The sequence below is a fragment of the Marmota monax genome, unplaced genomic scaffold, assembly GCF_021218885.2.
Source record: "Marmota monax isolate L192 unplaced genomic scaffold, Marmota_monax_Labrador192_F-V1.1 WCK01_AAM20220418_F8-fsc00021, whole genome shotgun sequence".
Lineage (NCBI taxonomy): Eukaryota > Metazoa > Chordata > Mammalia > Rodentia > Sciuridae > Marmota > Marmota monax.
The window spans coordinates 16,817,158-16,839,629 of NW_026695228.1; the positions used below are offsets into that span (position 1 = coordinate 16,817,158).

Genomic DNA, 22,472 nt, shown 5'->3' on the forward strand with positions numbered 1-22,472 from the left:
GTGAGAGTTTGTTTAGGAACTCAATTAGGTCTTGTTAACCAAGTGACATAATGTAAGTAAAGACAGTATCACTCTTGGATTTTGTTTGTCAAGGAGAGAGGATCATTCCTTCCCTTTGAATTCAGGGCACTTCATGCTATCTCAGGAATGGGGCTGTCACCCAGGGTTGGCATGATCTTGAAACGTAGAAGAAACTGGGTCAGGTTAAAAGAGATCAGAGTAGAATTACATTTAAAAGAATATTCCTTGCAGACAAGTGTTTATTTCTTCTGGATGGTTAAATTCGTGATTTTTAAATTAGGATCTGATTAAGTATTTTGAGGGATCGACTATGGCATCAAAGTAGAGACTTTTGTCATTTTTTTCCTCCTAAAGGAATTATGAAAATTCCACCCACATAAACAAATGACTTATGTGATATTGATAAGAAACTGTTCAAAGCACTATGGATATGGTCGTGAATCATAGTTCTAGGCCTCCAAGAACTTGTCACAATCTCTGTTTTATTCAGCAAAACCCCTTGCCCTATTCTGTACATAGGAGGAGCTTAAAAGAGGAATGCCCGCCGCAGTCATGGACTTGGGGTGCAAAATAATATTGTCATGTGTTTTCTGAAGAGCATGATTTTGGTATGTTCTTAGGAGCAGTTGTCTGCAATGGAAAACCTGCGCCTGGAATCCCAGCAGTTAAGAGAGAAAAACTGGCTCCTACAAAGTCAGCTGGATGATATTAAAAGGCAGAAGGACAACAGGTGAGAAGAAGCCACCAGAATTCTGTGGGCCAGACCTTGGCCTGCCTGGGTGTGGTTGGGTGAGTGAGATTGGGTTGGTTTCATGGTGTATATGATGTTCCACTAGCCCAGGAGGTGCTCCCTTAGCTGATCTGAAGCAGGTCTGGAGAGGGTGTTGGTCTTTTTCCAGAGTGGGAAGATAAGGCATTTGTGGTCTCAGCTACTCTGTTACCCTTTGCACTGTAAAGCTACTGGAATGAATTTATAATGTGTGAAATATTTTAATCAAATTACTTTTACTTAAAAAAGATTTTTTTTTTAAATAGTAAATTCAACAAGACAAAGTTCAAGAAGGCTGCTGAAAAAGGGGAGGATTCCTGCCATCATAATTCACGGTCCAGAAACACTCCTGGGCTGAGCCAGAACATCCTCAGCCTTATACACAGAGAGTTCCCTGCCATGACCATCTCTGTGTGTGTGATTTGGCCTCAGCTTAGAGCAGTTGTTTAGTTGCATCTGTGCATTTATACATAACATAGTGCCACCGGCCAGCCACATCCAGACCTAGGTCCTGTCTCTGACATTTAAAAGCCTTGTGATTTTCAACGCATTTTTTAACCTCTTAGTGCCTTGGTCTCCTTAACATTAAAGTGAGGAAAGTTCTATCTTCTTCCCAAGATGTTTTGAAGATTAAAAAGAACATGTACACACACAATTGAGAATGTGGTTGAGTGTCAGAGCACTTGCCAACATGCCTGAGCTCTGGATTCCATGTCCAGCCCCAGAACATAAACTTATGTAAAGTACCAGTTACATGCTTGACTAACAGTGTCACTCAATAAAAGGTACTTAATAAGTACCCAAGGTAGGATTATGATCCAACCTATTGTTAATTTTCTTCATGAAGGACTAAAGACGAGAGGGGCTATAAAATTATGTGGGACGTTGAAAGGAACCAGGGTTGGGGGGGCGGTCTCTGGGATAGAGGACCTTACTGAATTCAGCTTCCCAAAAATATCTATCTGATAGGTGCTGTTGCCAGAAAGTCTTTAATAGCTCCCCAGCAACCCATCTGAGACAAGAGATTTGAGGGTGGTGATGGAACTGTACTAACAATCTTTTTTTAAATAGTTATTTCCCAGTTTTAATAAGCATCAGAGTCAGATTTTGTAGGGCAGGATTTAAGAAGTCTACATTTTTGATAAGCAACTTTTTCTCCTTCTAGGTAATTGATGAACACAGTCCACAGTCTGCTCACCTAAGTTCCCAAAGGCTCCACCCCCACATCCATTCCTTTTTCAAGAGTAGGTAGAAACATGGAACATAGAACATGCCCAGATTCATTTGTGGTTAAATAAATGATTTAAATACTTTATTTCATAGTCTCATGTCCTTTGTAGAAGGAGCCACACCAAACCTTCTTTGAAAACTCAGGAAAAGGGGTGATCTATAGTCCAGGGGCCAAGTCCAGCCCACAGCCTGTTTCGCAAATAGTTTTATTGGGACATAGTCACTTTTCACTTAAATATTGTTATGGCTGCTTTAGTGCTGCAGTAGACAGATGCGTAGCTGTGACAGAGATGATAACGGCCACCAAAGCCTAAAATACTTACTATAGTTCCTGACAGGAAAAATTTACCTTTGCCAGGCACAGTGATATACACCTACAATCCTGGCAACTCAAAGGCCGAGGCAGGAGGATTGCAAGTTCACAGCAGCCTATGCAACTTAGTGAGACTCTGTCTCAAAATAAAAAATAAAAAGGGCTGAGGATGTAGCTCAGTGGTAGCGCACCCCTGGGTTCACTCCCCAGGACTGCCAAAAAAAAAAAAGAAAAGGAAAAGGAAAAGTTTGCCTATCCCTGGATTAGCACCCAGGAAGCATCTGCGCCCCCCCCCCCCATAATGTCGAGTTCTTCCTCACTGGAGTCTCATTGCCATTTTTGTCTAGGCTGCCAGATTCGTTAAGGGAAAGAGACCTTACTGTAGCTTCTGTTTTCCTTCAAGAAATGGTCTTGTACTCACCCGACAGAGAGAGATTCCTAGAGAAGCTCACGGCATTCAGGCAGGTTTTCTAAGGGGGAGGTCTTGCTGTCTGTGGGACTGTCCTCGGAACTCACCTCACAGAGGGGGCTGTGCCATCCAGAGTGTCGTCGTCTGTATTTAGGGAGCGTTCCTTTCTCAGGAAGAGATTTCTGTGTGGTTCCCAGGGAACCCCCTTCCCCACTATCTGCAATACATGGGAAGCCAGAATGGTCAGAAAGTGCCAGCTGAGTAGAGAATCCAAAGGGGAAGTCGGGCTCCAAGGGGCCAAGCCACCCAGAGGCCCCCTGAGAAACACTCCCAACTCAAAAAGGCCCCTCCCACCTGATCATGCTCATCCAAGGCCATGCCCCCATTTGATCTTCAGGTATTACCACTCTGCATTAGTTTCTACTTTCACTTTCAACCAGGTCTTGATTAGATTTCCCAGCTCTGCTTGTCATGTTTTTGTACTGGGAGGAATGAGTCCTGAGTTCTGGGGAGCAGCCTTACTTCATCCCATGTGTTGGTCACATATATCAACTGTACTAACTTGACCCAGTCACCAAAGAGTTAGCTTTTCTTGACATAACTTTCGTTGCTACATAAAATGAATTTGAAACTGATACTTGGATCTACTTGACAATGTTTGTCTGTTCACTCTTCTAACCTATGCAGTGACCAGAATCATCCCAACAATCAACAGCTGAAGGGTGAAGAAGAAGAAGAAATTATCAAAGAAAGACTTGCTAAAGTATGATTTACGTGACACAATAGTGTCTTTTTCTATGAGAAAGTTTTCATAACTACATGTTTTTTTTTTTTTTAATTTTTTATTGTGGGTTGTTCAAAACATTACAAATTTCTTGACATATCATATTCCACACTTTGATTCAAGTGGGTTATGAACTCCCACCTTCACCCCATACACAGATTGCAGAATCACATCAGTTACACATCCATTGATTTACATATTGCCATACTAGTGTCTGTTGTGCTCCGCTGCCTTTCCCATCCTCCACCCTCCCCCCTCCCCACCTCTCCCCTCCCCTCCCCTCCTCTCTCTCTACCCCCTCCACTGTATAACCCTGAGGGTCTCCTTCCATTACCATGCAATTTCCCTTCTCTCTCCCTTTCCCTCCCACCTCTCATCCCTGTTAAATGTTAATCTTCTTCTCCTGCTCTTCGTCCCTACTCTGATCTTAGTTACTCTCCTTATATCAAAGAAGACATTTGGCATTTGTTTTTTAGGGATTGGCTAGCTTCACTTAGCATAATCTGCTCTAATGCCATCCATTTCCCTGCAAATTCTATGATTTTGTCATTTTTTAATGCAGAGTAATACTCCATTGTGTATAAATGCCACATTTTTTTTATCCATTCGTCTATTGAAGGGCATCTAGGTTGGTTCCACAGTCTTGCTATTGTGAATTGTGCTGCTATGAACATCGATGTAGCAGTGTCCCTGTAGCATGCTCTTTTTAGGTCTTTAGGGAATAGACCAAGAAGGGGAATAGCTGGGTCAAATAGTTTTTGAAACTATTTTGCTACTGAGATTCCTGTCTTTCTTGCATATCCTTTGTTGAGCATAATATTTGCCGTCAGCATTTAGACATTGCTGAGAAGTACAGGGGGTTTGTCTTGGTGCCTGGTGGGAAGTCACCTGGTTGGCGTGCCCAGTACAGTTCTTCACTTAGCAGCCTTAGAAGGCACAGCGCATGAAGCCTTGTGAATATGTACCCCGTGATGTATGTGTGACTGGGATTGTGGGAGAGGACATTGGTTTGATTTTATTAGCATGAGGGATGGATTGCTTTCTTTTTCAGTCTTTTTAATGTTTTAACATCTTTAAATTTGATGTTATAAAGGACCTTAAGCCATCTTTTTTTTTTAATCTTATTATAGAGTAAAATAGTCGAAGAAATGATGAAAATGAAGGCAGAGTAAGTAAACTATTTTGTAGTTCAAATGCTTGATTGTCTTTTCTTTATTCTCCTCTAAGGGAATTTTAGAAAATAAGCACATGGAAAAACCTAACTTCCCTTGAGGAATGCAGTTTTATCCTCATGGGCATAAGAACAGTATAACTGGCCAGGATTCCCTTTTTACATCTATTCTGGTTCCCTCTGATTTAAAACCTTGAGGAGGGCCCCTGGTACCCACAGGTCATATTTTTTTTTTTGAAGCCCTGATTTTAATTTATTCATATAGTTTTCACATTAATTTATATATCCTTATAAATTGCCTCATTCTTTGATGAACATGGTACAGTGTATTTTCTGTCAAGTTCAAACTAAGTAACCAATAAAATGATAAAATAACATTCAAAAGATGGAGTAATTACCAATCCAGAGACCTCAAACATTTCTACTTGTTATACATCTTAAGAGAATTTTGAGCTACCATATACCCTCTTACATATTTTCAATTTGGCCTTTTATCTAAAACTTTTCATTATAAATTTAAATTATTGCAAAGGATGAATAGTCTGGCTTGTTGAACATGATAACATTTGCAATTAAAACTCTTGTCATTCTTTTAAAGGTTTCCAACCAATTTGCTACTTTCTATCCATTTAAAAATACAAGAAGGACTGGGCATGGTGGCACACACATATAGTCCTAGCAACTTGGGAGGCCCAAGACAGGAAGATCTGAAGTTTGAGGCCAGCTTGGGCATTTTAGCAAGATTCTCTCTCAAAATAAAATGAAAAAGGGCTGGGGATGTAACTCAGTGGTAGAGGACCATTGAGTCCAATCCCCAGTACCACAAAAAGGGAAAGGGGGAAAAAAAGAAAAAAGCAAGATAATGAGGGCTGCAGTAGAGTGCTTGCCTAGCATGAATGAGGCCCTAGGTTTGATTCCTCAGCACTGAAAAAAAATGCATGAGCAAGCCAAGCATGATGGTGCATGCCTATAATCCCAGGAACTTGGGAGGCTGAGGGGTGAGGATCCCAAGTTCGAGGCCAACCTCATCAATTTAGTGAGGCTCTAATCAACTTAGCAAGACCCTGTCTCAAAATGTGAGGGATGTGGCTGGGGATGTGGCTCAAGCTGTAGCGCGCTCGCCTGGCATGCATGCGGCCCGGGTTCGATCCTCAGCACCACATACAAACAGAGATGTTGTGTCCGCCGAAAACTAAAAAATAAATATTAAAAAAAAAAATTCTCTCTCTCTCTCAAAAAAAAAAAAAAAATGTGAGGGATGTGGCTCAGTGATTAAGCACAACCCTAGGTTTAAAAAAAAAAAACAGCAAATTTCTGAGTCTAAAATTATACATTGTTCCCTTTTCCTTTGAAATTGAGTTTCCATTCTGTACTCTGCAGAATTTTATCCCAATAAATTATATTTGGGGGGGAATATTTTATTGATTAACCCATCATTCTACTTAGCAATGAAAATATGTACACAAGCTAAGAGTAACCCTTTTGAGGGTTTTTGTTGTGCTAGGAATCAAACCCCACAGCCTTGTGCAAGCTGGAGGCATTGTTTGTGCTGGGCTGCTAGCATGCACTGAGCCATGTTCCCAGCCTCCAAAATGTATGTTAAATCATATGGTTATAAGTGTACAAGTGTTGTATTTCTTCCTAGGTTTTTTTTTTTTTTGGTAGGTGGACAGCATACCTTTATTTATTTATTTGTTTCTTTGTTTGTTTTTATGTGGTGCTGATGAAACCCAGTGCCTCACACAGGCTAGGCAAGTACTCTGCCATTAAATTCCTAAATTTAAATTTTTTTTTTTTTAAAGTACTGGGGATTGAACACACCCAGGGACTTGCACATGCTAAATAAGTGCTCTATCAATATCTCTAGAGCCCACCCCCAACCCCACCACCACCACCTTTTTTTTTTTTCCCAGACAGAGTCTAAGTTGCCCAGGCTGACCTCAAAGTTGTGATCCTTTTGCCTCTCAGCCTCTTGAGTAGCTGGAATTCCAGGCATGCACCACCATATCCTGGCTATACTTAATAAGATTTTAGTGGAAATGCATCTTTTAATGCATTTTATTCTAATGCTTTGTCTTCAAATGACTCGCTGTTCTGTTACACTTGATTCTAAAATGAGACAGGAATTCATTATCATTTCTGTTCATGTTTTTATAGATATAAATGTTGAGAAATCTTTTTTCATACATTTACATACTAGCAAATAGCAGTGGAAGGAGTTAAGAGTACTGTCATCCAATTATTTGAACTCTTTCCAAGTTAATATGCCAAAACTTACATGGTGGGTTAGGAATCTAGCTAAGAGGCAGAGCACTTGCCTAGCATGTGTGCAGCCTTGGGTTCTATCCTCAGCACTGTCCCCCACCCCCGCCCCAAATCATGGTGCTCTCTCATCAGAAATACTGTTTTAATGATCTTTGTTTGATCAGGTGGTCAAAGACCACCCAACCTGTGAAAGATTCATTACTTAATCATTGAGTCATTTGTTTCATAGGCTCAAAAGTGTATACATGTGCTACATGTGGAAACAACCTTTTCATTTGCATATGAGTAGTTCAGAGACTGTCTTCCAATCAGTTAGTGGTACAACTAAGCCAGGAACCCCAGATCTTTTACAGAAGCTTTTCTTTTTGCGGGGGTGGGGGAGCGGTAACAGGGATTGAACTCAGGGGCACTCAACCACTGAGCCACATCCCCAGCCCTATTTTGTATTTTATTTATTTAGAGACAGGGTCTCACTGAGTTGCTTAGCACCTCACCGAGGCTGGCTTTGAACTCTCGGACTTCTTATCTCAGCTTCCCTAACCACTGGGATTATAAGTGTGTGCCACTGTGCCGGCTTATTACAGGATCTTTGAGAATCCAGACATATGGTTTGTAGAATCAGAGCCATTTTAGAAATAATATTCATTTGAGACCTTTTTAAAAAAGAATAAAAGCTATCTATCTTGGCATGTAACTTACAGTCTAGTAACCAGGAGTCCTTGAAACAGGTAGGAGCACACACATCACTGGGCATGGGAATTGGACCCAGCAAATGGTAGACATTGTCTTATCAGGTTAAACCCACAGAAAACTGGCCTGCAGTAGTATAGTAAGTTCTGCATACTGCATAATTTCAGTAATCAAGATTTCAAGATTACATCGCATGTGCATTGTATAATAAAAAGCGTTGGTTCCTCTTGGGAAACTATATTCAAACAATTTTATGAAGTCCCTTAAACTCTATTTAAAAATAATAACCTTATTTCTTATGTTTCTTTTCAGTTGATAGTTATATAAAATTTTAAATTCTAAATTGCATACCCTTGAAGAAATGACTGATGTCCCACTGAGGACCAGTTTTCAAAACTGGAAATGATTACAGAGATATGGGACAATGAATAAACCATGCAGACTGTGGTGATACTTAGATTACTTCTGCTCTGAGTGGGCTGAAAAATTTCATTCTTGATCTTTTTTTTTTTTTTTTTTTTTAAGTGTTTTGAAGTTTTCCGAGATAAAAGAGAAGAGAAGGTCTTGGGTAACTAACTAAAAAAAGCTCCTCTGTTCTGCGGCACTGGCTTTCTGCTTGGTGCAGGCCAGGAAAGCACTCGCCCAGAGCCACACCCCCAGCCTGGCTTTCTTCTGTTGCTGACTGGAGGGATCTGAATATCAGTGATGCTTCCAAATTTTAATTTGGGGCTTAGAGGGGAAATATCTAATTTGAGTGCTGTTTTTCAGATACATTCTTTTGGCATACCATGAAATATTTATTCTTACACAGTCTAGAAGAAGTCCAGGGTGCTCTTCACATCAGGGAAATGGAGTGTCTCCGGATGATTGAGGAAATTGTTCGAACCAGAGCATTAGAGTCTAAAGCCTTCCAGGAAAAGGAACGCCTGAGATCAAAACTGGAAGAGATGTATGAAGAGAGTGAGAGAAGGTCCCAGGTGTGTTAGCGTGGGGACTTCTCACGGTTCTTAGGACACTTAAATAAATACAACTAATCCACACAAGCTCAGTTCTGTGATTGCATGTCCTTGCTTCCAGGTTTCTCTCATGTACACAGAGGTGTGTGGCCACAGAAGCTGGGGATCTGGACTCTCACTTCCTGTGTTCTTGGAGGGCAAGAAGTAATGTGATTTTGAAAGTTCTGCTTCTCATTTACCTCCTTGGGGTGATTTTCCTGCAGGAGATGACGATGCTAAGGAAGCAGGTGGAATTTCTCACTGAGGAGAATGGGAAGCTGGTGGGCCACCAAAACCTGCATCAGAAGATTCAATACGTAGTGCGACTGAAGAAGGAAAATGTCAGGCTTGTCGAGGTACACTCTGAAAAGCATTCTGAATAAATTCACTCTGAATTCAAAGTGATTCTCTTGGTAAAATTAATTAAAATTTAATGACTGCGTCAATTAACAGCTTCAGAGAACTTCCTAAATTCAAAATAATTCTGTTCATTACTAATCTGACATAATTGAATCAGTTAAAATTCTCATAAATGCCAGTTTTTGTTTGTTGAGTAGTTTAAAAATCAAACATTCTAATCTTAATTTGAAATATAAACGTAATAAATGGTAAGAATAACTCCTCCTGTACTCCTGAAAGAATTAGGGCTTTAATTTTTTTTTCTTTTAATTCTTTTTTTTCTTTTTTTTAAATTACTTATAGGAGTCAGAAAAGTTGCGTGCTGAAAATATATTTTTAAAGGAAAAGAAAAAGAGTGAATCCTAAGGATCCTGGTCAACTACCAAGGCATCATCTTGTTTGGAGATTTTTATTTTTTATTTTTCTCAAAAGTAAGACATAGTCTTGTCTACTTAGCAGAGCTGAATTTGAGGATCTTAATTATGACATGTGTATAGGGGGGCAGAAAATGACCCTTGAGTTTTCTAATGAACATACTGTATACAGGTACACCTGTGACAGTATGCAGCATACTATTAAGGGTGCTACGTCTCCATTTTCAGACTTGAAATTGGTTGTAAATACTGGAAAAACCCTTTTGTCTTTAAAATAAGAACCTGTAGCTAAGGTTTGCAGTAGCTGTTAGATCATTTTCTTCTCAGGTAATCTCCTTTGATTCTTGTGGCAGCTCTAACAATATATGGTGGTTCAGTAACTTTCAGTGAAGCTAATGGTTGGTTTTGTAGTGAATTTGTTAATATAGTTGTGTGTTTTTTTTTTGTATTCTTTATTCTCATGAGCATTTTCTATGATTGTAAATATTGAACATTTTTCAAATAAAGTCTTTAAAAAACAATGAAGTGTCTTAGATTGTTTATTCCCTGGTTATTCAGCATATACTTAGTGGAGCTCCTACTGGATGCCAGGCTCTGCTCATCAGTGAACAAAGCAAATACAAACTCCTGCCCTCAAGGAGCTTCTGTGTATTGGAACTTAATTCTTTTTTTTATTGAGAATAATACTCCATTATATGAATATGTCACATTTTATATATCTCTTCATCAGGTGATGGACATTTGAATTGTTTCCAACTTGGAAATAATGTCACTGTAAATATGTAAATCTTGGTGAGGACATAGGATTCATATCTAGGAATGGAATTGCTAGGTCATCTGTGAAGCAAGTGTCTAACTTTCTAGACATTGCTTACCTTTTCCAAATATACCATTTGGCTGTGCCATTTTACAGTCCCAGAGCCATCTTTCTACAGCTATCCTCGTAGGTCTGTACTGGTATATCACTTGTATTTCCCTGGTGACTAAGGCTTTTCAACATTTTTTCATATTGGGGACTACTACTACTGAGCAATACAAGGGACAAACTGATCCCTCACAACACATGCTAAATAAAAGATACCAGACCCAAAGGACTACATGTATATCACACGCTTTTGTTTATGTGAAATGTTCAGAAAATGCAAAATAATGGGAAGCAGATCATTGGTTGCTTGGCTTGGTGTATGAAAGACTGTATGGCATGAGGGAACTTTTTCAAGTGACAGAAATGTAGTTTGTGGACATGGCTACGCAATTCTAAATTACTAAAGATTGAATTGTATACTTGAGTGAATTTGGCCAAGCATGGTTATACACACCCAGACACTTGGGAGGCTGAGGTAGGAGGACTCCAAATCCATGACCATCCTAAGCCAACTTATCAAGACCCTATCTCAAAATAAAAATTGTGCTGGGGATGAAGCTCAATGTTAGAAAACCCCTAGGTTCATCCAAAGTACCAACAAACACATACATATATTGAAAAAAAAATTTTTTTAAAGAATTGGGGATATAACTCAGTTGAAGAGCACTTGCCTAGACTGTAAGAAGCCCTGGATTCAATCACTAATACTGCCAAAAAGAAATCAGTGAATTTTACAGTGTTTGAGTTATACCTCTTAATAAAGCTGTAGAAAGAAGTTTAAATTTAATGTATGTTTGAAGTCCCAAGGAATAGTAGTAAATCCCTAAAAGCTGGGAATGTAAAAGGTAGCAACTGCCTTGGAGGGAGAAGGTAGAGTACTGACACTGGTAGTGAAGAGGCTTGGGTCCTTATCACCTGTGTTTAGCTAGGGCTGCCATAACCAATGACAGACTGGGTGACTTAAAGCAACAGTTTATTTTTTCACAGTTCTGGGGCCAGAAGTCCAAAATCAAGGTGTGTTGGCCCGGAAGAGCATATGTCCCATGCCATTCTCTCAGTTCCTGATGTTGCCAACAATCCTTTGTGTTCCTTTGCTTGTAGAAGTGTCACTCCATTCACAGTATCACATACATCATGGGGTTCTCCCTACTGCTCCCCGCCTTTTATCAAACCCAAGACCTTGTGCATGCTAGATAATCACCTTACCACCAAGCTGCACATGCCTCTGCACCGCTTTTCTTATGAGGACCCAGTCACACTGGATTAGATTATTGCGATTACATGTGCAATTACCCTATTTCCAAATAAAGTCACGCTTACAGCTTCCAGCAGTTAAGACCTTAACCTATCTTTTTAGGGGACACAATTTAACCCGTAACATCACTCATAGCAAGGAAAGAAGACAAGGTTGTCCTCAGGACATGGAGTTAGGATTGAGAACCCAAGGAGTACAGGGATCTGGTTTTAAGCATCCAGGTTACTATGATGCTTGGAACAGGAAGGGCCTGGCCCAGATTATGTGCTCATTTGTTTGACCGAACAGAAGAAAAGACAGGGACAGAGGAATGGACACCATGAAAAGAAACGACACTGAGGCAAGGCTGGAGAAAAAAGGGTGGCAGAAGGCACTCATTGCCCAGGTCACCACAGCCCCCACCATCACCCCAGGGGCTTCACGCTTTAAAATTCCCTCTTTGCCCCCTTTTAGATTATGACATCTGGCTCTTCTAGGTGAGGAGGAGTTTAGGGTTTCCCAGAACTCAATGGGTCATTTTTTTGCTTATAAGCCATCTTTAAGTTTTGTTTTAATTTTTTTTTTAAATGGGAGATTCCCCTCGTTTTCCCAGTTGAGGCAATTCTGGCTTGCATCGTTTTTTAGTAAGTTTGTCCACAGTGTATTCAAACATCTGTAGAAAGGTCACAGATGAGTTGGTTGCACTATCCAGTGCTGCAGCAGGAACAGAAAAAGGCATGTATTTTTCTGCCCTGACAAAGTCCTGTGAGGGGACATGTATGCTGCAGGATGCCCACGTGCACTTAGAACAACAGTCACTTAAAGCTTTGCTCCTCAGTGTGGTCCTTTAACCAGTAGCATTGCCACTGTCTTGGGGGAGCTCGGTAGAGCCTCAGTCCAGCTCCAGACCTCATATGAACCTTCATTTTTAAGATTCCCAGGTAATTTGTGTGTCCAGGGGAGCTCCTAAGAGCAGAAACTACTTCCCAGTAGGTTGGCTGAGGATAGCTTCAATGCAATGCCCTGCACTAGGCCTTAGACACCTGAAAACAACTGAATATGTAATTAACTATCCTCAAGGAGCTGGCAGGCTAGTACAGACAGACAACCAGAGGAACCACCACAGGACTGGTGAAAATTTCAGAGCAGGTAGCTTGAAGATGCTCAACTGCTAGTCCTAGAAAAGACATTGTTTGTTCCAAGAGAACCCCTTGTACATTATGCAGTCTTGATCAGGCAGACACCACTTGATTTCCTGAAGATTCAAAGTAAGGTAGGAGTTTTGAGGGGAACATTTTTGAGCCGGGGTTTACTTTATGTATTTTTTCTGAGCTTCAATTTTCTCATCTGCAAAATGGGACAGTCTGTACCTCATAGGAGTTATAGGGATTATCCATGATTTTATTTGAACCACAAACCACCCTATGGGCGAAGCAAGGTGGCACACAAAGACTTCCATGAAAACTCCCAGAACAGGGAACAGAGTGCTGTTGAACATTATGTGTGCTGTGAAATCATTTGTGTTTTAGAAAAGTCCCAGGCTGGCGAGGTAGTTAGCACTAGAGTGCCTGAGCATGCGAGGAGGCGAGGGATTCAATTCTCAGCACGGAAGCTGGGGGATGGGGTGGGCTGGGGATCCCATATATAAAATACTTTTAACATTTGTACTCTATATAACTAAATATGCATAGAGGAAAAGTACTAATTTTCCCGGAGAGTGGAAATAGCATACATTCCAACAGCTCTATGATTTCAAGAAAATGCAATTTTTAAATGACATTATAAAGACACATAATTGCATAGAAGATCAGAGGTGACGTTGATCTGAGCAGAGTGACTACGGACGACTTCTCACTGCCTACCCTCATGTTAACTTCCCACGTAGGGCGCACCACCCTCTCCCCACCCCAGCCTCCTTTCTCAGTCCGGAGGTGTCCAGCGCCCTCTGTCGAAGCAACTCTTCATTGTACGTGTCTGGACCTAGAAAGAACAGGTGAGCGGGCAGGAGGCAGGAGGTGACTCGCGGCTCCGACGAGTCAGGACGGGGCATTAATACGCTGCGGGGGTCGGTGCAGGGCAGCGCTGTGTGGCCCGGGTTGAGGCCGCAGGTTGCAAGCGGCTGTCGTTCCGCACCCACAGCCGCCACGCGGGCCCCGGACCTGGCATCTACACTGCGGGCCTTGCACCACCCTGCGTAAGACGGGAGCTGCGGACGACGGGCTCACGTAAGCACGTCACGTGGCCGCCTCCGGAGCGTGGGCCGTCACGTGGGCACGTCCTCAGCGCTCGGGCTCCGGCGGGCGGGCGCGCGGCTGACAGCCGGCGGCGGGCAGCGGGTGGCAGGCACCATGGCGGCGCGGTCGCTGCCGCAGCCACAGCCACAGCCGCAGCCCCCTAGGGGCGCCGTGTCGGCCACCGCCTACCCCGACACGCCCGCCGAGGTGCCCCCGCACCTGCAGGCCGGCGCGATGCGGCGCCGCTTCTGGGGCGCGTTCAACTGCCTGTGCGCCGGCGCGTTCGGGGCCCTGGCCGCCGCCGCCGCTAAGCTGGCCTTCGGCAGCGAGGTGCAGCCCGGGGCGGGCGGCGGGGGGCGGCGGGCGGGCGCCGCGGGCTCCGGGGCGGGCGGGGGGCCTGCAGCCGGCGCCGCAGTGAGCCGGGCAGGCGGGAGCGGCCTCCTCCCGAGTCGCGCCGACCCGGGTCCCGCGCGGGCGGTAAGAGACGGCGGACGAGGCCTCCTCCTGACAGGTCTAAAACCTTCCCTGCGGTTGGGCTAGTTCGCTCTGGGGGAGACCGCCACCTCCCACCTCTCATTTTAAGTCCCCTGTGCCTCAGACTTTCTCTGCACGCGATTCCAAGGTGAGAAACCCGCTGCCCATCGCTCTTCTGTCATTATCGGGTGTTCTGGCCGGTCTACCCTATTGCCAGAAAAATTGGGCGTGTAGGGTACCCTGGGCATACGGGGATACTGGAAAGAACCGTCTGAAAATTCCCCTGAACTGAGAACGCCCCCCCCCCAGGGCTCAGGTGTATCCCCTTCGCCTCCCATCCCTAGTCTCTGCTTGATAGAGGAGTCTCATTGCATCCCCAACCCAGAGTTGGGCTCAGACCCGACAGTCTATTTAGGGCTGTCAGCGGGAGCTGCCACGCTTACAATTGGTAGTACTGTTGGGTGTGATTCTTGTAAGTGGTCCAAAGTAAAACAAGTGACTCTGTGGACTGGGAAGTTTTTTAGTCTTTATCAGTTGCCACCCAGCCTTCATAACCCTTTATGTCAGCAGGCTGCCACTGGACCATAAGATGCCTTGTGTAAATTATAAAGAAGCACTCTTTTGGGCTGGGGATAATAGCTCAGTTAGTATGCACAAAGCCCTGAGTTCAATCCCCAACACCACCACCACACACACACACACACAAAAAGGCACTCTTTTCTCAAATATTTAGCTTCTGGTAAACCTAAGAGAAATAAGTAGGAGGTCTAGATAGGCCCAATCCATGGAAGAAGCATGCATGTCTGCAGGCAGTTTCCTTATTCTCAGCCAAGCAAGAAGGTCTATATAGGTTTTGTATAGGAGGCTTCTAAAGATCCCCTTTTCTCTCAAGGTTTTCTTTTTTTAAAAAAAAAAAAAAAAAAAGGAAAGAAGAAAGAAAAAAATCTTTAGGTCCTTGAAGTGATGCCTGGAATGACTCACATCACTTCAGATGGTGTATCCCCAGTCAGGGCTGTGTCCTGGTTAAGAGCATGAAACTACAGTGTCTAGGGTTGAATCCTATGGGCTCTCATACTGTGGCACTTTAGGCAAGTTATGCAGTGCCCCTGGTTCTTTATCTCTAAAATGAAGTTAAGGAATAAGCAAGAATGCACCGAAAACACCTGCACAGGTAAAGTCTTAGCACAAAAGAGGCCCAGGAATGCCCTGAGGAGCTGGCCTGAATGAACTTGTAACTTGGGGATTGGGGTGCCTCGTGGAGGGAGGTATGGCCAATTTGTGCCTTACCTGATCCTGGGAAGTAAGGACTCCCCCCACCCTACTTATAGCACATACCAAGTAATAACTACCAGGCCCTGTGGTCTGCAAGCGTTGGTTCCTGTGGGACCAGTAAGAGGTCTGTGTTCACTGGAAAATACTAATTCTGGGTTAGTGTTTTACTTCTGCTCCAGGGTCACACAGCCAGCAAGAGTCTTCTCTGACTGTTCCATCTGGAAGATGGGTCTGCTGCCCACTGAGGGTTAAGTGAAAACCTGCCCTAGAAAGTTTTGAGTCCCCATGGGCTATGGTGCCATCCCAGTAGGGATCTGGCTGCCACAGTTATGTCCCTGAGTGAGCTGTAAGGGGAGCTGCAGGTGGGTGGGCATGGCTGCAGCAACACTTTCTCCCACAGGTGAACATGAGCTTATGCATCTTAGGCATTATTGTGATGGCGAGCACCAATTCCCTGATGTGGACCTTCTTCAGTCGGGGCCTCAGTTTCTCCATGTCTTCAGCCATTGCATCTGTCACAGTGACTTTTTCGAACATCCTCAGCTCAGTGAGTAGCCTGAGGGTCTGGTGCCCTTGTACTAAACCTGGGTTCTGGGTGAGTTGTCCATGAGGGACCCCTGCTTTCCCAGGGGAAAGGACGGATGTGAAGCAGAGGTTGGGCTCTGGCTGACCCCCACTTTGCTATTCCTCTAATCATGGAGCCATTAAATATGAAGGGTTGGGGCTAGGGCTGTAACTCAATGGTAGAGTGCCTGCCTTGCAAGTGTGAAGCACCACATAAAAATAAATAAATATTTTGTGTTCATCTGCAACTAAAAAAATATTTTTTTAAAATATGATGGACGGGTTGGGGTTGTAGCTCAGTGGCTGAGGGCTTGCCTCACATGCGTGAGGCTCTGGGTTCAATCCTCAACCCCACATACAAAAATAAGTAAAAAACAAAGATATTGTGTCCATCTACAACTTAAAAAAAAAAATATATGATGGACTTCTCAAGTTAGATAAGAATGCAGCCTGGCTTGGTGCTCCTTCCAGGCTGAGGACTTCTTTCTGAAGTCCCTCTGTAGCCTAGCTGTCACCTAGGCGTCTGTGAATTTGAGCATGAGCCCTGGAGGGTCCAGGTTCCTTCTGGTGGTCTGAAGTTAACAGGGCGGAGCTGAGCCCAGTCATTCCTAAAGTTCTGGGAGGAAGGCTGTGGTGGCTTAGCATGGGTCAGTGACTGCCAGGAACCATCTCTATGTTAGGTCCACCTGCCAGCCTGTGCCAGGTCTTTCTCACGTTCTCTGCTAGGGTCTAATGCTGTGAGTGAGGCGACACCCCACTTCTACTGGGGAGTCAGAGGTGAATGGAGTGAGCGGTGAAAGTGACTGCTTGGTGCAAAGCCCCAGGATGCTGGCTCTAGACCTTTGCTGCTGGCGCCTTCAGGGAGAATGTCAGCCAAAGGAGAGTGTGTTATGCCCACCCATGGAGGGCAGGTCCCTCACCGCTATCTCTTCTGCGCAGGCTTTCCTGGGCTACGTGCTGTATGGAGAGTGCCAGGAAGTCCTGTGGTGGGGAGGAGTGTTCCTCATCCTCTGTGGGCTCACCCTGATCCACAGGAAGCTCCCGCCCACTTGGAAGGCTCTACCACACAAGCAGCAGTGACACCAGCTGGCAGGACGAAGAGCTAATAAGGCCACCATGGTGCCCAGCCTTGGGTTGGTGTGCAGGATTGCTTCCAGGGGGACCTGGGTATGCAGCCTTCCTACCATTGGCCATGGGGTGATGCCAGACCAGGCAGGTCTTCGGGCCAGCCCTGCTCCCAAGGGAACAAGCCTCCGATCTCCAAGCCCTGAGTGCAGAAGCTGTTGCTTCTGTGAGGAGGAGACGCAGTGCGGCAGTGCTCTTTCGGAGGTGTCCTCAGTCATCTGCGTAAAGTTTTGATTCTCATGTTCCTGAGCCCGGGCGGATGCTGAGCTCCTGGGTTGCTCAGCTTCATGTATGGTGCCTGAAATCACACTGTAACTATAGTTCTGTTGTCCAAGGCCGTCACAAACCTCTAGTGTCAGTGACTGGTGGGGCTTTCTGACAACTCCGTGCCGACTTATAGGCCATCTATGTCATGCTTATGTATTATGGCAAGCAAAAGGAAACCTGAGTTAATAAATAACTTTTTTTTGTAAGTTAAAACTATCAGAATGGAATCTTAATTCTTTCCTTCCTTCTGGAGTTAGAGAGCAGCCAGGGTGAGCTGAACTTCCAGAGTGGGGCAGGTGGAGAGGGACAAGCATGGAGGTTCTGCCTGGTAGTGCCTGGCTGCTCTGTTGCCTGTGTTCCTTCTGGAGTCTGCCAGGCCAGCGCTTGACATTCGGCCATTCTCTCAAGGAGGAAAGTTGGATCTCATTTCGGAGCCCTCGTTCATTTTCCATATCAGGAAAGAAACCTGGGCTAAAGGTTGGCCCCACCCTTTGGTCTCCTCTGTCCATTGTTTCCCTTCAGTTTTTTTGCTAACTTATATCTTGTGAATGTAATTCCTAGCTCAGAATAGTCTGGCACTGCCATTTTTCTCTCCGTGCACAGCATTAACCTGCACTCACCTGCTCCAGCTCTTTGCTGGGGTTCCCCCTGACCCTTCACCAGTCCCCTGAGCCTGATCCCCAACTGGGCTTCTTCATACATTCCTTGCAGATGAGAGGGCCCTGATGTCCTGTCCAGGACCGAGGAAGCTGGTCTAGGCTCCTCCTCTGGCACAGTACCTCTGTGGCTCTCCTCTCCTTCTCCAACAGTCTCACGGCTCTGGCTAACTGGGGTTGGCCCTCACCTACCACTCCAACAAGGGTTTTCTCTGTTGATAGCTCCTTAGTCCCCACTGCCCCACCTGATCCCCACATGCGGGAGTCAACCTCAACATCTGGTTACAACCCAACAAATTTCAGTTCATTCTCATGGAAAAAAACTATAGTTAGAAAAAAAAAAACTATAGCTAGAAATAGAAGGACACTCCCTTAACATGATAAAAGCAATATATATATGTACAATATACCAAGGCAGAAAGCTTTTCCCCTAAGCTCAGAAATAAGACAAGGACTTCTTTCACTCCTTCTATTCCACATAGTTCTGGAAGTCCTAACTGGAGCAGTTAGTCAAAGAAAAGAAATAAGACGTCTAAATTGTAAAGAAGTAAAATTATCTCTCTTCACAGATGATATGATTTTAATATTTGGAAAATCCTAAAGATTCCTCAAAATGTTAGAATTAAGAAATTCAGCAAAGTTGCCTCATACAAAAGCAACATTCAAAAATCAGTTCCGGTTCTATACACTAACAATGAGCAAGCTGAAAGGATCTTTTTTTCAACTCAACAGTGGCATCAAAAATAATAAAATACTTAAAAATGTATCTAACCAAGGAGGTGGAAGACTTGTGCACTAAAAGCTACAAAAGATTACAGAAAGAAATTAGGGAAGACATAAATAAATGTAAATACATTTCATGTTCATGGATTGGAAGACTATTGTTAAAATGACATACCACCCAAAGTGATCTACAGATTCAATCCAATTCCCTGAAAGTATCAATGGTATTTTTGCAGAAATTGACATCCTAAAATTCATATGGAATATCAAGAGCTGAATAGCCAAAACAATGTTGAAAAAGATCAAAGTTGAAAGACTCAATTCTTGATTCCAAAATTACTGCAAAGCCATGTAATCAAAACAGTGTAGTACTATCATTAAGACAGAGTTATAGATCAATTGGGATATAACGGAGTCCAGAAAATGTTTGACAAAGGTGTCAATACAATTCAATGGAGAAAATGATTTTTTCCAACAAATAGTGCTGGGAAAACTGTATCCATATGAAAAAGTTTAATGTTTACCTTACTTTGTATACCAAAAATGAATTAAAAATTGATCAAAGCCATGAAAGTTAAAACAACGGTATAAGGCCTTGAGTTGGATCCCCAGTACCACAGGAAAAAAAAAAGAGCTAAAACAATAAACTTTTCAAAGAGGGGGAAGATTTTTGTAACCTTAGATTTGGCAACAATTTCTAGGATATGACACCAAAAACACAGGCAGTAAAATAAGATAAATTTTGATGGATTTGTCATTTGATCCAATTTTTCTACAATCTGACAATTCTCCTTCTTTCGACAATTCTATATCCCAAAGAATTGAAAACAAGTACTTAAACAAATATTAGTACAGCAGTGCTCATAGCAGCATTATTCAGAATAGCTAAAACGTGAAAACAACCAACATCCATCAACAGGTGAAAGGATAAAGACTGTGATAAATATATATAAAATTAAATACTATCCATAAGAAGGAATGAAGATCTGACACGTGCTTCAACATGGGCAGGCCTTGAAAACATTTCACTAAGTGAAATAAGCCTGACACAAAAGGACCTATGTTATGATCCCATTTATTTGAGGTCCCTAGAATAGCAGATTGGTAAAAAGCAGAGCAGTTTTACTAGGTGCTGGGGGAAAGAAACAGGCTGTTATTGTTTAAAAGATATAGAGTTTGTTGGGGACAATGAAAATATTCTGGAAGTGAATAGTGGTAATGATTGCACAGTGCTCTGCATGTACTTACTATCACTGAACTGCATGCTCCAAAATGATTAAAATGGGCAATTTTATGTACATTAACTGTGGTTTGGAGGTGGCTTGTTCCGCAAAGGTTCATGTGTTGGAAACTTGGTCCCCAGTGTAACAATTTTGAAGAGCAGAGGAATCTTTAAGCAGTGGGGCCCAATGGACAGTAATTGGTCATGGGAGAACCACCCTCCAGAGTGATTAGTGGCTATCTCATGGGAGTGGTTAGGTCCCATGGGCCTGGAACAGTTATCTTTCTTTCAAAGTTCTTCAGGTATTATACATTATTAACAAAAAGGCAAAATACCTCAAAAGAAAATTGATCAAAGCATATTGTTTGCTAACTAATAGAATTCATACTGGCTGGTAATTCACAGAAGAGGAAACTTAAAGAGCCAGTGAACATATGAAAAGGTGAAACCTCAGTAGTAATATACTACATCCCCAGTAATAGTAGTAGACTACCTCCCCAGCCTTTTTAACATTTTTATTTTGACAAAGGGTCTTCCTAAGTTGCCCAGGCTGGCCTCAAACTTACGATCCTCCTGCTACCCCGACTGGTAGTTTCATGAATTTTTTTAATATAACTGTTTGCTGATAAATTGGAATATTTACATTTAACACTATTAAATATGAAAATATTATTGCTATGGTGGTTGAACAAGGAAATACCGAGCTTGTCCTTGCCAGCCCAGCTCTGCTCTAGGTTCTTTGGGCCTGGATAAGGAGAGGATGAGGAGTGGTGAATCAGGTGAGGGTTGGAGGAGGGACTCGCTGCACCAGTTCCAATGGGATTGGTTCCAGGGCCGGGCTGCCAGAGGATTGTTGCTGCAAATCCTAGAGCCATCCTAGTATTTCCCTAGATCCTAGCAAACAGGGCCTTAGAGGGTTCAGCTCCCCCCACATCCACTCAGCTGGTCATAAAGCTGAGGCAGGAATCCAGAGAGCCTTGGTTGAGTGCCTGTCCCCTCTGCCCTGCTTCATGTCCCCCTTGCTGGCCTTCAGCAGGGTCCCCCATCATCTGACCTGAAGGCATGTGGCAGTGAGCCCTGTTCATCCTCAGTGCAGGCTATTGTAGGTGGCAGCCCCTCATCCTCTCTGGGGGGAATATCGGAAAGAAAAAGCACACAGCTTGGGCAACAGGGCTCCTGGTGGCATCACTGCTAATATCAGTTTGTTGCCCGAGAGTCACATGGTTAAGCAAACACAGTAGAACATCGTATAGCCATGAGCAGGAATATTTGAGATAGGTGGATACAGGCAACGACTACAAGGGCAGGCTACTAGCCGGATCCACAGGCGCCCTGGTCACTATGTGTCGTGTTAAACACTCATGTACTCTGGCAAGCACTAAGAATGGCTTCATGAGAAGAGATTGCAGGGTTTATTAGAATTTTTTATTTTCTGCTTTAAAGTGTTTACATACACAATAAGAAAAAAGAGTCAGATGTAGGATAAACTTACAGTTTCAGATACAAAGGAGAAAAGATGTTCCTCCTGCAGATCTATGGATGCTATTTTTCCAGTTGCTCCCTATCTCCAAAAAGGAGGTAAAAAGTATCAGAATGGCCTTCATGAGTTAGGTCTAGAGCTCAGCACTGTGGGCTGCCCACATAGTGCCTGGGATGGCCCGCAGGGTGGTGGCTTCTCTTTCTTCCTCAGAACTGGGAAGTGGGTGCAGAGCCTGGTGGGCAAGCAAGCTTGAATTCCCAAAAGTAGGGCTTACCAGGATGCCTTTCAAAAAGGGGTTCCCAGCTTGCTCTGGGCAGGGAGGACAGAATCTCCCCTGACCTCAGGAAGAGGCACCTGCCCTGCAGATACATGTGCTGGGCATCCCTGGTCTCCCTACAGACGTCCATACTTTTGTGAGCCAGACTGACTTCTTTTAACTGGTGTGAATTGGACCCTCTGTGCCAGGCACTGATGAGCCCTGGGAGAGCTACAGTGTTCCCTCACTTTTCAGGTAAAGAACCTAACACAGGTGACTTCCCAGTGACACAGAGCAGGTGACTATGGTGTGGAACTCAATGTCAGATCTCACTCTTTCTCAGGAGCATTTGCTGCTGTGTCAGGCTGGCTCCTTTCCAAAGAAGTAACATTATCAAAAATTACAGATGCCGATGGGGAGAGCAGAGCATTATTGTCTACCAGAATCACAACTGCAGCTGATCTTCAGCCCAACATTTCCACTTGAAAGCATTCAGTTCTACAGATACACCCACATGAGGATAAATGATCTGTGTATAAGATTTTTGTTTGCAGTATTGAGAAAGTGGAAGCAACCCAAATGCCTATAGAAAGGAGGTTAGTTAAATAAATTATGGGTCATCTACACAAATGAACTACTATGCACCCATGAAAAGAACAGGCCAACTCATGTGCTTGAAA

General features: G+C 43.5%; 2 protein-coding genes across 5 annotated transcripts in view; both read left to right on the forward strand.

Annotated features, from left to right (window-relative positions):
* Kif15 (kinesin family member 15) overlaps positions 1–9,941 on the forward strand; it is a 56,291-nt gene extending 46,350 nt beyond the window's left edge. For 2 of the 4 annotated variants that reach the window (XM_046437683.2, XM_058576631.1), the window contains 6 exons: positions 642–751; positions 3,430–3,505; positions 4,657–4,694; positions 8,464–8,629; positions 8,872–9,003; positions 9,350–9,941. In XM_046437683.2, coding sequence (XP_046293639.1) covers positions 642–751; positions 3,430–3,505; positions 4,657–4,694; positions 8,464–8,629; positions 8,872–9,003; positions 9,350–9,412 — 585 coding nt within the window. In that variant the 3' untranslated portion in view covers positions 9,413–9,941. Of the gene's footprint in view, positions 1–641; positions 752–1,955; positions 2,143–2,680; positions 2,930–3,429; positions 3,506–4,656; positions 4,695–8,463; positions 8,630–8,871; positions 9,004–9,349 lie in introns of those variants that run through there. The other 2 variants (XM_046437685.2, XM_046437686.2) reach the window with 2 other exon arrangements.
* Positions 9,942–13,827: 3,886 nt separating this feature from the next.
* Positions 13,828–17,671, forward strand: Tmem42 (transmembrane protein 42). The gene is made up of 3 exons (XM_046437038.2): positions 13,828–14,083; positions 15,900–16,046; positions 17,003–17,671. Exons 1-3 carry the CDS (start codon positions 13,868–13,870, stop codon positions 17,141–17,143), a joined length of 504 nt encoding a protein of 167 aa, XP_046292994.1. The 5' UTR covers positions 13,828–13,867; the 3' UTR covers positions 17,144–17,671.
* Positions 17,672–22,472: the final 4,801 nt, after the last annotated feature.

Bases quoted from the DNA above. Each gene is read 5' to 3' on its own strand.
- Tmem42 (XM_046437038.2), top strand. From the start codon at position 13,868: ATGGCGGCGCGGTCGCTGCCGCAGCCACAGCCACAGCCGCAGCCCCCT. The intron at 14,084-15,899 runs GTGCAGCCCGGG...TTTCTCCCACAG, and splicing joins AGCTGGCCTTCGGCAGCGAG to GTGAACATGAGCTTATGCAT. The intron at 16,047-17,002 runs GTGAGTAGCCTG...TCTTCTGCGCAG, and splicing joins TTTCGAACATCCTCAGCTCA to GCTTTCCTGGGCTACGTGCT.